Source organism: Electrophorus electricus, chromosome 4 (assembly GCF_041902795.1).
Source record: "Electrophorus electricus isolate QZ-2024a chromosome 4, ASM4190279v1, whole genome shotgun sequence".
Classification (NCBI taxonomy): Eukaryota; Metazoa; Chordata; class Actinopteri; order Gymnotiformes; family Gymnotidae; genus Electrophorus; species Electrophorus electricus.
The window spans coordinates 17,049,601-17,065,551 of record NC_137500.1 but is presented as its reverse complement, the minus strand read 5'-3'; the positions used below and the strand labels follow the sequence as shown (position 1 = coordinate 17,065,551).

General features: G+C 34.9%; 1 protein-coding gene across 4 annotated transcripts; it reads right to left on the bottom strand.

Moving 5' to 3' along the window:
* Window positions 1-437: 437 nt before the first annotated feature.
* Window positions 438-14,571, bottom strand: pwp1 (PWP1 homolog, endonuclein). Of its 4 annotated transcripts, none has more exons than XM_027008747.3 (15): window positions 14,356-14,571; window positions 14,185-14,243; window positions 12,291-12,436; window positions 12,050-12,135; window positions 10,845-10,941; window positions 10,643-10,753; window positions 9,405-9,526; window positions 7,838-7,902; window positions 7,635-7,731; window positions 4,545-4,606; window positions 4,072-4,183; window positions 3,093-3,183; window positions 2,425-2,546; window positions 836-941; window positions 438-744 (listed from the first exon to the last, which is right to left on the bottom strand). In XM_027008747.3, exons 1-15 carry the CDS (start codon window positions 14,419-14,421, stop codon window positions 653-655), a joined length of 1,434 nt encoding a protein of 477 aa, XP_026864548.2. In that variant the 5' UTR covers window positions 14,422-14,571; the 3' UTR covers window positions 438-652. The 4 variants fall into 4 exon arrangements, 3 of the variants coding, with proteins under 3 accessions (XP_026864548.2, XP_081568832.1, XP_081568830.1); XR_014123251.1 differs by having other exon boundaries at window positions 703-744; window positions 836-942; window positions 2,412-2,546; XM_081712706.1 differs by lacking the exon at window positions 12,050-12,135 and having other exon boundaries at window positions 12,291-12,374.
* Between the last annotated feature and the right edge of the window lie 1,380 nt (window positions 14,572-15,951).

Sequence of the window (15,951 nt, the reverse complement as noted above, 5' to 3'; positions counted from 1 at the left end):
AAGATGTTATCAAAATATAGACACCCTTTTAAATAACTATTATACTAAATGTAAATTTGGAATTGATATGAACATATTAAATAAAGCTAATTATATAGACAAAATACTATATGGCAATTATTTCTCTCCATACATTAAAAACATTTCTGAACACTGGATGTGGCATTAATTAAAGATTGATTTGCATTATTGCAATCAAATTAGTTTCCGCAGGCTTTAACTGATGCACCCACAGAATATATTCTGTATATCCAAGCTTTTTTTTGGTCAAAGTTCATTTGCACATTGCAGTCTTCTGGAGTATATGTATGGCAAGAGCCAATAATGCAAAACTATTTAACAAATGATATTATGCTCTACTAGTATGTAGTAATAAATGTAAATGTGCAAATCTTTTGAGATTTGGGGAAAACTGCTGGGGAAAAAAAAAAAAAAAGTGAAGCAAAATCTTTTATTAGCACAGCCTAATAACCGATGTTCTCTTGAATACAAATGTTCTTCCTTTAATAGTACTTTATCATTTCATAAATACACAAAATGGTCATTCCCAACAGTGTTTAAAGAAGTATCTGTAATATTTTCTTGATGCCAATAACTGGCTGGCTATATGAAACAAACAAACACACAACACATGAAAACAACTTCTTGCAGTCTAAGAGACTTCCATGTCAGCTGCACTTCTAGTGGACACCCCAGGCACTGTGTTAGCAACCAAGCGTTCACGTTGCCCAAAAACTGCCATCACTGGGTATAAAACAAAACAAAACAAAACATTACTGATCAACATTAACTGACACATATGATCTATAGAAACATCCTCTAAAATGAGTCATACCAGCAGCTACTTCACTGATGTCCCATGCACGTAATCCATCCTTTTGTCCTCCAAATGCATACAAGAATGGCAGGTCAGGACAGCAGGATGCACAGAACATCACACCCTAGTGCACAGAGATTGAATTCATCTTCTGTAAATATATATTACTTATCTATAGGGTTAAGGTTAGTTTAAAAAATTATCACTCTGACAGCATCACAATGCTCTCCACCACTGGTTTGTGACAAAATGAGTTTGAAATGATTCTGACCAAAATGCTTATGTGGCTAACAATTAGCAACAATTAATTTCACTCAACTAATTCACTCACACAAACACATACATGAAAAATTTGCCGGCTGTATATTCATACTGGAATGCTCATTTGCCAATGTTTTCTAATGGACTCTGGTGGCAGTAGAGGCCACTGAAGCACGCTCATTGTCATGAAACCAGTTTGAGATGGTTTTTTCCTTGTGATATAGAACAATCATGCGGGAAGTAACCACTGATCAGACATCATTAGCAACAATAAAAGACCGTGGCATTCAAATGATCGGTAAAAGCTGCCCAATTTATGCCTGCAAACAGTTTCCCTCCATTACATCACTGAAACAAGCCTGAACTGTTGACAAGGCAGATTGGGTCCATGGATTTAAACTGTTTACTAATAAATACTGACTGTAGAATCTGCATGTTGCAGCAGATACCAATATTCATACCAAACCTTTTCAGTCTGTAAATGTAGTTTTTGTGCCTGTGCCGACTGAAGCCTCAGATTCTTGTTCTTGATCATTCAATGGGGTTTTCTGCTGCACCAGCCCATCTGCCATAAGTTAACAATCTACATTCTAAGAAGTTTATCATCATCAAAAAAGAAGGGTTATTTGAATTACCATAGATTTTCTGTCAACCTGAACCAGTCTTGCATTTATTTTCAAAATCCTCTCATCAGGATGTCTTCCCTTAAAATTGCTAATTCTGCTGTTTTGTTTTTTGCACCATTATGTGTAAACTGTAAAGTGGACATTACCAGTTTGTGAAATACCAAAACCATCACATCTGGCACCAACAGGCATGCTCAAGTCAAAAATCACTCAGGCCATAGTTTTTTTCCTGTCTATTCTGAATATTAACTGAAATTTTGCCTGATTTTAAGCATTGTGCATAAAATCATTATTGGTTGACTGGATAATTACATGAATGAAGTATGCAGTGTGTGTGTGTGTGTGTGTGTGTGTGTATCTATTGGATACAGTGGGTGGTCATATTTTTTCCTCTCACTCAGGTCTTCTACCAGAGGCATGGGAGTTTGAGGGTGCGGCACAGTATTTTTGCTCTTCCTAGGATTACGAGCTTCTGGATTGAGACTGACGTTGTTATTTCTAGGATCTGTTGGAGCTCTCCACTTCTGGGACATGTGATTAGCTACAATTATCTAGGGATTCTCTATACACACAATTTTTATTTATATATAAATAATTGTGTATATATATATATATATATATATATATATATATATATATATATATATATATATATATATATATAAAATTTTCCTTAATATCAGTGAAGTTGATCTGATATAAATAGCCATTCTGAAGTACCATTTTCATATCTCTGGAGTGAACTAGGTGGGGTTTGTTGCCCAAAATGTCCCAGATCTTGACATGTCTGTCAGCAGAGGATGTAACCAAACAGCCACTCACTTGGCTGCTTAGGTCCATTCCTACAGTAGGAGACAGGAACATAATGCTGAAAAGGCGATCAGCTCAACATGAGACAAAACAGTTGAAAAAAAATCATAAACCCAAAAGTAGAGAAAATAACCTAATCAGACAATAATTAAATAATAATCCATCTACATTAAGTCTTATGCCACATGAAAATATCTTCTTGAAACTATTTATGAAGGCATTAAATGTTTGCTTTAAAAATGGTAAATTTGTTTAAGCCTTTTCAGGCTTCAGCTACTTTTTGCTCTATTCACTGCCCAAGTGATCTCAAGTCATCTTAAAACATGCCCAAGTAGTTTACTTGAGTGAAAGTAGTAGACAATTCCTCTGCTATAAAGAAACATGCATATCTCTTTGAAGAAACAGTAATACAAATATTTATGGTTCCAAGAAAAGGAAGTTTGTCGTGTGCTGCTTGCAAAAGGGCTGTGTTTAGAACGACCCATGACAAATTGGTTAATTTACAAAATTTCTAGTGAGTATTCATTGATGTTTAAGCTTTAACAAATTTAATCTCCTTTCTTCTTACAGTATCCTACCTGACACCTCTCCATCATGCGCCTTTAGTGTGAAAACCAACTTGTCTGACCGGGCATCCAAACAGTAGATGAAGCCATCCTCCGTGCTTGCCTGAAATGCACAGGACTACATTCAGTGGTTTATGCGGACAAGCAAATGAGTCTAAAAAAATCTTTTTTTTTTTTTTAAATAGTTGACATCGCCTCCCACCAATTTCTAATCGCTGCACAGTGCCATCAGCTGTGGGTTGCATGGTGCCTTGTGCCCTCTTATTCAAAAACCAAAATGCAACTGCATTTGATGGGAGGAAAAAAAAAAAAAAAAAAAAAAAAAAAAAAAGACTAGTCAAGCCTAGTTTTGCCATACTGCCATTTACTGCACAAATTTTCTTTGCAAACGTGCTCCACTTCAGCCATTGCTGTCTACAGTTCAAGTGATGTCTACTTTTGGCAGGGGAGGAAAAAAAAACAAACAAACAAAAAAAACCCCAATAAGTATGCCTATAAAGTTTTCATCCCATAGACCTGCATAAGGTCTAACACACTCCTAGCATTACACCCTTTTGTCAGCTTGAACACCTTATCCTGATAAATGAAAATTCTATTAGTCAAGTTCATTGTCATTAACAATAAAAAGTCATTGGGTGGAATTACAGGTGTTGGCTGAGCACTTAAAAAGTGTCTGAGCAGTGCTAGGCCCCGTTTGTGTCCTATGGTTGTGCACAATAATTCAGCATGCATACTGTCTAGGAAAGTCTCTATGCTTAAGTTCTCTAGTCGCTTGATCTTAGTCAACACATATTATATTTTTAACCAAACACTGAACAAACAGGACCAGGTTCAAAATCCAAGGGGTCTTATAAATGGAACCATTACAAGGACTGCAAAAATGTAATAAAGACCAAGACATTTATGGATTTTACAACTTAAAAGGTGTAGAATAAAATTTAGCTCTGAGGCTAGTCACAATTTTTTGGAAACATCTGCCAAAAAGCCTTACAAGGAAGTTGCAGGGGGAGAAGTGATTCCACACCACCCGCTCCACCTGACCACTGAATCGCCAGATACGGTGGCTGGATTCTGGACTGCGGCAGTCATACAGTATAGCGGACCTTAAAAAAAAAAAATGCACAGTGTAACAGGGATGTTGATTAAAACTAAAAGATAGGGTTCTACTAATTTCATGGGAAAAACGGTTAATTTCACAAATTTATCTTCTCAAATTACATATTTCACAGATTTTTGAAGACAAATGTTATATTTCACAGTATTTGTTTCATAACATAACTACATTAGCTATGACAGTAACTCATTAGCTGCTAAGCTAATGACATACTTTAAGCACTGAACATCATGAACAGAGTTGGGCTTAATTCTCTCACAGATTCAAATACTTGTCTGTGTTTTGGCATAGCTCATTCTCAATAGGTAATACTGTGCTAACCAGTTTTAGAAAATATCTGTTTTGCATACTTATCATAAGAGCCAGATATGAGCGTCTGTGCTTCAAATGGATGGAACTTCAGGGTCTGGACCTGAACCAATAACAAATTTTAAATTATGTATACATGGATGGAGAATGGCTTAACATGGTGAATAGGCAAAATATCCCCATGGTTTGGTGGTTTAGTGCCAATGCAACATATAGTCAGACAGTAAGTCACCATCAACATCAGTGTCAATAAGTTACAGCGTCAGTGAGTCGCTGTCAGTAAGGAAGCTAGCCTATAAATCAGTAACAATGAAGTGCAACATAAAAAGGGAACACGGACATTAACCAATTATTAGTAAGTAGGATAGACTGCGAGTCAGTAAAATAAGTGCATGATGTACAACTACTCAATGGACTGCTGATTCACTTTAGCATATTATGCTAGTTTATTTTTCTGTCTTCATGTGCAAGTGCTTGTAGCTCATGGTTAATTTAGGATGGCTCATTGAAAGATGTGATCTTAGACATATTTCTGTGCAAAGCAGATGATGTTTCCTACAAATGCAGCATATTGCCTCATCCAAATTGGTTGGCTGTCCCTTGTCATCTGGTTCAAAGCCAAAATGTGTACAAATTGGCAGTATAACATTTTGCTTAGATTTGTAGCCATTGTTGAATTGAAATTTAACCCACTAGCGTCAACTGTATGGGAACCACCACATAGAGTTGTGATTGCTCAGCACTTTACATTATGCCTTTGTATTTTGTCTGTACAGTGTGTGTATATTTTCAACTGAATGATATCTGAAGATATCAGAAGTACTCAAGCGTAGAAACAATAAGAGAGACACACAAAAGAAAAATGGACTGTCCCATCCCCTAATGTGACGAGCAACTGTTTTAACTTTTTAAGGTTCAAACATGTAAGGCTCAGAAACACCAAACTTGGTAGCATGACGCAGCAGGTGTGAAATGACTCAGAAGTTTAGGGGTATTAATTGGCCTGAAGTAGGGCTTGGCGATATCTTATACCACAATGTTTTTTTTTATGATGCATCATAAAATATTTGATATCATTTTATGAACCATGAGATAATTTTATGATATCATTCATTGATATCAGTCGATATCAATATACATCACAATATAAATCAAATTACTATTTCTGTTGATCTGAAAGGTTCCTTTTTACTCTTAAGTGAGATGTGAAGACATAAGGCTAATTTTGGTTTACATTTTTTTTCTTTCAGAAGTCGAACATGACAAATGTACTGCTGAGCATTATACAACTGTATTTCACAAGTAAAATAGGCATATATAATTTTTAAAATCTTAATTCTGACCACTCAAAGCTTCTCGTTTTACAGAACACCACATCAAAAATGGATAAACAATTCTTTGGTCAATTCCATATAAATAAAATAGCTAATGATTTTTTTTTTTTAAGTCTCAATTCTGACCAGTCAAAAGCTTAAGTTAAATAAGAGAGCACACTATTTTCACAAATAAACTCCAAATAAAACAATCTTAATTCTAAAATCTTAAATATAAAACTAAAATCTTAAAACTTAAGTTACAGAAGGACAAATTTTTTTTTTGTCAGTTCCAATTAAAGTAGGTATTAATACAAAAAATCTTAAAACTCAGATTCAGTTTTAAATCGTTGGGAAACAAACCTACAAAAATAGACCAAAAAAATAAATAAAATTAGGTATATATCCTCATTACAAATTCAAGTAGCTTTCAAATGTAAGTGAAGGAGAACAAACAAAATTGACCACCACTCAGTTGTGATCAGCTTATGCTTTATAGCTAAAAAAAGAAAGGCACAAGAAATTCCCATTAGTGCAGTACTGTCTCTCAATTCTGTCACTGTTGCTGAGAGAAATGGTTACAGCCAGGGAGTTGTCAATTAGAGGGTCAATTACTTAGTTGTTATTACTAATTTGCATAATATAAGAAACATTTTTGCAAAAATATTCCTAGGTTTTCAGCCTATTGCCATAAACCTGGTGTCAAAATATTCCAAAGTCTCAACATTTCAAAACAAAGCCGCCATATGCAAATTAACCCTTCCAGATAAGCAAATATTTTGCATAAATGGCTATAACTCGAGTGCTTCATCCTATTGTAATCCTTTTTAAGTACATGATTCCAAGGTGGTCTGATTCTAAGTTTGTCAAATGTGTCAATAAGGGGCACTATAAAGCCAGATCAAGCTGAATCTCTGCATAAGTGACCTATACTATACAAGGTCAATTAAATATTAAATAATATTTTGAAAATTATGACCTCCATTAGTCAATCAGTGTCCACCAGACATTTGACAGAATATGAGGCTTAAGTAAGGAGACTGTGAATTTGGCCACTAGGTGGCACTATTAATGTAAACCATGTACTACAACTTAATATTTTCACTTAACAAACATAGATTCATATGATTCTTTGCAGTACTTCTTGCAACTTTTACATGTCCTTTCCAAAAATACATAGGTTTTTTTACATCTATTAATTGTTCAAAAATATTCTTCGAACTAGTCCTATGAATTTGATCCAATCATGCCAATTAGTACTGCAATAGTCTACTTTGTCTATAGGTAAATAATTATCCAAAAAAAGTTTGAAATGTTCACTCTACATAGTAGTCACCTCTGTTGATCAATCATCACAGCATTGCCATACATGACCTACAACCTACATTGCTTTAACTCAAACCATGTAGGTGATCATCTCCTAATTTGAAACCCTTTCACAGAATCATGTTCTTGTTAGGTCTGAATAGTTTGGTCCAAATTGACCTTCATTGGGTGCCACAGCACACAGACATCTAAAAGCCTTAAAACCTGCATAATTATTTTATGCACACAACAGATAAGTAATGGGTGCCATGGTATTCAGTTAAAGGTGGAATTCTCCAGAAGCCCTTGAACATAGAATAGAAGTCAATAATGATAACTAAACATAACTAAACTTTGAGTTATATTTCATATCACACAATATGCCCTGCTGCAACTTTCACCAGAAAAAAAAAGAAAAAGAAAATTGTCACAGCCCTAATTGCATCATGGATTTCTCACTTGTATGTAATAACCTATATGCTAATAATGAGAGGTTTGTCTGTACACACAAACCTTATCTGTGTGCAGTCTTAGAGTTGTTGCTGGCTTGACATGCTCCAAATCCCAAAGAATTACAGTCTCATCTGCTGAAGCGCTGCCCAAAACATTCCTAACAGGAAACAAATTCAATAATAGGAACATCACATGGAGCTTATGTTTGAAAAAGGCCTAAAAATTAGTCTTAAAAATAACCTGAAGTGACCATTATGACTCACCTGACCAGCTTATTCCATGACAGATCCAATACAGCATCAGTGTGACCCTCTATAGGCTCAGCAGCCTGTCACAGAACATGGACAATGTGAACAAGCTTCAGGGAAACAGTGATTCTATGTGACCAACTAAATAGAGTTTATCATGGAGCTTGGAAGTATCATAATCAGATGATAGGTTTGCCCATTTAAGATTAGATTTGAGTGAAAAAAACAAAACTGAACATAATTTCTTAAGTATAAACAGAAAAAGACAATCAATTAAATGAAATAAAACTACCTCAAGAGCAATACTTATTTCAGCATTAAGTAAATGAAATTAATCTATAATAATAAATATAATATAATACATATATAATAAATGAGGTCTTTCCAACTATTTTAAGGGAAATCAACATCAACAATCAGGTTAGAGCTTTGTTAGAAAGTGAAGAAAAAAAATCATACACATTAGCTGTCCTAATAGTACATGTACCTTTTATAACTTTTTGCCCCTGAACACAACCGTTATGAAATGTCCTAAAAGACCTAATTTAGTTTTAAAGTAAACTAATGGATAGAAGAAATGAAAACAAAAGTGCATTAAAGTTATACTGCAGCAATATATATCTGCTACATAGATGGAGTTATTTTACTGCAACTGAGTTGTTACTACAAACCAAAATAAGATGTGTAAGTGAAAACATTGTCTATGTGAAAGTAAAAACTGATAAAAGCAATAACTGATCAATGGAAAAAAGCTTGCCCTTGACTTTTTCCATATGAAAAGGATTTTTGTTTCATTTATATTATTTTGTCAATTATTTTCTCAATATTTTGTTTCAGATTTGAGAGACATACATTGATACACCTGAGACAAATCTAACTACACAACACTAAAGTTTGTGAACAATTTAGAATTTTCTGAAATGTTAACATTTTCTCCATTTCCATATCTGCTAGTGGATTGCTGAACTATAACTATAAATCATGAGCCAGTTAGATGGAATTATATTAATGGATTAGCAGTCTGTAGCTTTCAAGTTGAAATAGAAAAGAAATAAAACTCATAGATGTTCATATACTCATTTCCATCCACGTTACGTTTCATTTATTGTGTTACGCAAAACAGATTCAACAAAGTCCATGAAGGATGAAACTATGCAAGTGTACCGTTTTATTTTAACTTTTGTTCATGGTGAGCCTCCTTAGAATGCCTTGATAAGGAACACCCCACCCCAGCTTTTTGAGAAAATTAAAATGCATGAATCTGGAAGCCTGAACTGATAGCAGTTAAACTTATTGATTCATTTTAATAGATGACCAATTTTTACTTTGATAAAAGATGGTGCCCCAATTAATTTTATCATTTTAATAGCTAATTTATTGAGAGCTACCTACAATTTTTATGACTTGGATGAAGAATGCATAAGCATTTTAAGTGTAAAGATTCACATACTATCTGTGTGTATTCTTTGTGTATCCTTATCATCAGATTTTTTTCAAAAGACAAAGTTTAAAAAAAACTGCCAGGCTGCAATAAATTTAACCATGTGCAAATGTGCAGCACAAATATGAAGCAAGATGATACCTTGCGCTTTTTCTTCTTGGTTTTCTTGCTGCCAAGTGAAAAAACAGGCTCTAGACAGTCCACTACATCCAAGTCCCATACATCAATAACAGGAGTCATGTTTCCTATTGCTGCATAATTCCCTGTGAAAAAGAACACAGGTAGAAAGAGGCAAAACATGTATGGTCTTGTTTATTCAATCTGAACACCTCTATTAGATATTAGATGAAAAAGCTTAAGACTTCAAGAATGGACTTGGCCACCAAAGTGCTTAAGGTTGAATGGAGCCTAAATAAAAATACAGAAAATTAAAACACTTCATATAATAATCTACCAGGAAATTAAGTACGTGTTACACAAAGAGCCAAGCACCAGCTAATAGCAAAGATAACAAGAATCATAATATCGAAAGTGGCCATTTGTTATGTTATTGATGTACATGGTGGGCAACATGAGACAGGCAGCTAGCATATTTGATTTACTGCTGATTGGTGCTATGGGAGAAGATACGAGATGGCAGTTTTTATAAAAGTAATGTACGTTTTTTTGGTAGAGGCCAATAGGACAATCCTCAATGAAATGCAATTCATTTTTCAGATATTTCCTCTGCCATCTATGTCATTGTTACTCACCTTAATTGTTGCTCAAATGTTGGAAAAAGTGTCATCACATACTTTTACTGAATTCTTATACTAGTGTTTTTATTTAGTAAATACCAAGTTAAAATCTTAAAATTGCACAATATTGCTTGTCACCATCCTTATTTTTTTATTTATCCGAAATCTTGATTAGGCATACAGATAAAACCCAGGTGGGACTGACCAAATGAATTAAATTATGTAATGTAGCGTAAATTGGGTTATGCAATCAAAGCCAACATATGCTCCAGAAAAGAGCACAAACTTTATGTTTATGTCCTCTGGTATGAATGTTGGTATACTTCTTGAACCATCAGCCTCTCTTACATAATTTGATACTCATATTTGACTGACAGTAATATGGCATTTTATCTCTCCCTATATTGGAAATTAGATCATACTGAATTAGCCTGGTAATATACAGGGACTGTTTAAGATCCAATTATAAATGGTGACCTGTGACACTGCAATTCAGTCCAAAATGAAGCTTAATCCATGTCCAAGAAACTGGACTCTAGCTCTAACTCATGTTACATGTAGATTATCCAAAACGTTCCATTGCTTTAAAATTAACCAGGTGGAAACAATTTACTGCCTAAAAAAAAGGTTGACAGCATTTACCTGCTCCTTCATCAGGGTTGGGATCAAAGTTCAGCCACTCTACACTCAGCGGATAAGCAGGCAGGAGGACGTCATGGTGGACATACATAGAGTTTTCCTCAGTGTCATACACTAAGTATACAGAGACAACTGCTGTCAGAAAACATGTACTGGAAGATGATTACCCTGCTTTTCATTAAACATGAACTGTACAATCACTGACCATAAATCTCTAGGTTGCAGCAATCCTTGTCAGCCTTGCCAGCTAGAATGAGGTTATCAGTGGCCTTAATCTGGAAATCCTCTCTCTCATACTGGTCCTAAAATGAAGTAAAAAGTGCACTGGTTACCCAACACAGGGCTAAATGAATCCATTTCCTTTTTAAGGTTTGAGCTGGGTTGGGATGGGCTTCTAAGATAATCTTGGCCAATAATCATTTTTACAAAACTGCTCTGCAGAATTAATGCCTTAAACGATAAAGTATTACCACTGTGGAAACAAAGACATTGTAGTCTGTGCCCACCTTAAAGTAGGAGGGTAAAGATGCATCATGATAAAGAAATGTGACAGTGTACATCATGGCAATGGATGAATAGCACATTTTGATACAGTAGCATGTTATAAACCAATGTACTTTGTTCTTTTAATTGCAGTGGGAAAAAAAATTAAGGTACTTGACTTGTAATCGGAAGGTTGCTGGTTCAAGCCCCACCACTGCTAGGTTGCCACGTTGGGCCCCTGAGCAAGACACTTAACCCTTAATTGCTTAAGTTGTACTCAGTCATAATTGTAAGTCGCTTGGATAGAAGCATCAGCTAAATGCCGTAAATGTAAATATTTAATACATGGTGAAACTACATATGGTTTACAGTACATCATGTTTACAATTGTAAACTTCTGATCCTAATTTCTTTATTTGAGGGGGACTAAAGATTATTATTTGCATAAAACTTTCTACAACAAAAATGTGCATTTTTGCATCCTTAAGTCGCTTTTTTTTTTTAAATCCAGTCTCATGAATCGAACCAAATTGTGAGCAGAGTGCATAATTAAACCTCTACCAAAAGGCAATGCAAGTTAGTCTAACCTACATTTTATATTTACTCTACATACAGTACTGGCTTTAACAATAACCATATTTAAATACTTTTAATGATCAAAAATAAAAATGGCTGCAAAATGAAAGTAATGTAATCTTGGGCTGTCTTAAATAAATGTCCTAAATAAATTTAGTAAAAAAATACTGCATAATATACTCAAGTACAGTTACAGATGACCATTTCACTACAAGTTTCATATGCATTTTCTCTCCTCACCATATCTCCAAGTGCATGAATGTAAACCTGCTAGGTCAGCCTGGCAGGTTACTATAATCAAATGCTGTTAACAGGTGTGCTTGATATTGCTGTATGATGTGTCTGGCTTACTGTGTCTTTAATGGTAATATAAGGATCTTCATCATTACTGCCAAATACAGACAGGCCTGCCAAACTGTCCCCAAGGTTAGCTGTCCCTAAGCAAAAAAGTGAACAGTGTATACTGCCCGATATAGCATACATTGCAGAATAAATTATTCCCAAATTTCCACAGCAACTAAAAGTAAAAACTTATATTCATTAAAATATTTTACACATTTACAGCTGCATTAAAAAAGAGGAAATATCTTGCCTGTGTCTTGCTCATCATATTTGTCCAGGTCATACTCAGCAAGTTCATCATCATCTTGATTTACTTCACCATCACCCTTAATTTCTGAAGATGATGGAGATTCTGTATCCTCATGCTCATTTAATATACCCTCATCATCCTCATTACTTTGGGTGGACAATACAAACATAATTAGCATCATGATTTAAGCTCAAGTTTCCTAAAAGCAGCACAGAGGTCATCTTAATAGCTAGCAAGAATGAGAATATGTACAATATGATATTTGGTTTCACCATCTTGATGCTACAGTCATTGGGAAACCATCATTTTAGCAAATCAGTTATCAGCAGACAAAAAAAATAATTCAAAAACAAAAAATCAGTGGCCAAGTGCTGGAATTCCAAATGTTCTTGACAATCAGTAAGAGGAGGCCTGAAGTACATAATGTAAACTGTCATTTTAAATTTCAAAACAAATGCTACATTAAATCACAAAGTGTTTGGATTATCCTCAGTAAAGATTTTTATTCAAGATGTTGCACTTAAAGGCTATGTTCACATTACAAGTCACATTGTTCAATTCTGATTCTTGCTGATTGCATATGCGTATCTTGACAATTTGCATTTATTACTGCAAGTGACCTGCATCTATCCTCCTGATCAGATTTGTGTCTCCACAGTTTTGAAAAAAAAAATCAGATGTGAGACATTAAGGCAAAAAATTGGATTTGAGTCATTTTAGGTTGGTAATGTGAGCGTAATGACATGAGTAACTTTACCATTATATTCACATGACCAACCTAATGTGAATGCCAGTGACACCAGAATATGTGATCCAGATGTTCTGTGGCATGTTCCTCCATGCCTGTAGTGCTTCCACTGTGTCTTTAGTTCTTTTTTGGAGTCATTTAAACTTCAGTAAGTGAAAAAGCAGACAGCTTTTACCAGCTTTTCACAAAAAAATCCCCAGTATTCAAGGCTTTCAATTTAGTGTCGTTTTAAGCAGTTCAGAAACGTGTAATAAGATGGACAAATCTAGTATGTAAACAATTACATAGAATTAGTCAGCCAACCTTAATTGACATCAGGTCAGTTTTGACTCTAGAATTGCTGATTATCACATGATTTGGGTGCTGGATGAATAAAGCACAGTACACTCCGACATGGTAATGAAATAATGGTTGGTGTTGGACTAGTAAACATTTATCAAGCACCAGTCAATAGCAGTTCTGTGAGCAGAAAGTGATTATTGATGTAGGGCTAGAGTATGGCTAACAAATTGTACATAACCACAGATAGGCTAACTGTACACCCACAAAGTGCACAGAAAATACAGATGCTTCTAAAAGCAGACGGCTAGCAAATATCATGTGCTTATGTTTATTGCAGCACTGTGATATTACGGAGGGACACCATCGCTCGACAAATTTCAAAATGAACTTATTGTGTGCGATGGGCATCTTGACTAAACTAGACGTTTCCTGATGAATGTTGTCTCTAATGCGCATGTCAGGGTTACAAACCTTATGCTTGCATTTATGACACATTGCTGTATAGTACAATCTCATGCAAATAAATGATCAGGTACACGTTTTAAGAACAATTTTGAATGCATACAACATTGACAGGATCCTTGGCAGGGCTTTTTGTGCTTCTGTTCTGGTGTACAATATCGTGCTTAAGGAATTGTGAGAAATTTGGGGAAGAAAGGATCAATGTGCATTTCACAATCTAATTTGAAATTCACATTTATCCATTACCATTACTGGGAGAAGCTCGTATTTGTTTGTTAGATTCCTGGTAACATTTTGTCTTCCTGCATGAAGTAATTTTGAAGCGCTGCGTTTTGGCTTTGACAGCTTGAAGATGGCTAGCTCGCTAGCTATATAGATAAGTCAGCAAAAGTGCGAATTTACCTTAATTCCTCCTTCGCCTCGGCTATAATACGCTGGAGCTCCTCTTTGCTCAGTTCCACCTGAGAAACAAAATGATGATCATCGTAACCGGTAATGACAAAACAGGTCCAAGTCCCACAATAAATTCGATTTAGCTAACCTAGCTATCTAGACAAGTAGCTAGCTACTTACTTTATCTGGTATTTCCTTTGAAACCCCTCTCTTGACCCATCCAACACAAGTAATTTGAGAGCTCATAATCGCAATGATTAAAAGTTTGGGTAGTATTATTATTACAAATGTGAATTATACTCCTGTTTGTAGTCTGTCTCCAGGACTTCAATGACAACGTTGTATGAGTTAACTAGCTACCATAAACCATGCGGACTTTCAGAGGTCCTTCCACAGTCTGACTCGACGTGATGACGTATCCGTACTGCCAAAAGAAAAGTCTAAGCGTTTCTTACACAAAAATAATTCTCTAATTGGTTATTATTTAACAAACAAACAACGTCAACGTATTCATACATAATTTTAATTAAAGGCGTGTAATAAAATAGGTAGCCTTATAATTACTACACGTAGGAAACAAAAAAGCCCAGTTAACTTATTTTAATTGCTTGCAAAACTTAAGTTTAGCAAAAAGAACATGATTTATGTTGACACAAAGTTAACTAATGATAACTGAAAATATAAACATCAGATTTTTGTTTATTTTTATCAGGCAGTGCAAACCCTGATAGCTACTATACTAGAAAGTCTGCTTGGACTGTGAACTTAGCCAAGCAGCACCAACTTCTAAAGCAGTTTCATAAAAGAAAACCCATACACAAGTTTTATTTTCTGTAGAGCAAGGGAGGAATATCTTAACCATAAAAGGTTCTCTGACCTATATCAATTATCCCCTTTAGCATGTCCTTGTGTCCATAGTACATGGACATTTAATTAAATGAACATTCACATTTGGTATGGGAACTTTAGTTAAATCTTTGTTAGATGCTGAATGCAAACTGCTACTGCCACTTCAACATTCTGTATGTATGTTCTTTTTGTATTATGATTTATTCTGATATGCAAAACTTAAAATGTTTTTCTAAAAGTAACACTTGATAAAGTGAACACTAACAGTAAATGGAAAAACAATCTGTTGTAAGATGACAACTGGCCATAAGGAACCTATGAAACATTCCAAATGTGAAGTCTAGTCTTTAAGCTGCAGACAACATGTCATCTACAAAAATAACATCTGCATACCTGATGAGGCTGATTCTCATCTGGAATCAGCCTACACAAATATTCTATGTCAACCATACTGTACTAATATATACCTTTAATGTATTATACTGATGCTCTTTTGTAGCCATCTACAACAAAATTTCACTCATACCCAATCTTGCCTCAGGTAACTTTCATGAAGTTAGCCAAAATCTACATTGGATCTTGATGTAAAACAATAGATCTACTTTTACTTGAGAGGAGATCTTAAACACTTATTATATTTGTAAAGAAATGAATTTTTAAGTTTACATGAAATTGACAAGCAGTCAATTTAGTAATTCCAATCCATCAGCATCTCCACATGTACAGGAGCCATTCCATTCAAGTGTTTGTTGAATTCCTTCACAGCCACACCTCATTCTATTTACTGAGATGCTGATTAGGTGATCACCTGAACAAAATCCTATTCTAATGAACAGTATAAAAACCACTGCTGCTGTCATCACTACTCTTGTTATAGAACAAGCTGGATGGGAAAAAGCATTATTTGTGGTCTGAAATTTCTGTAAC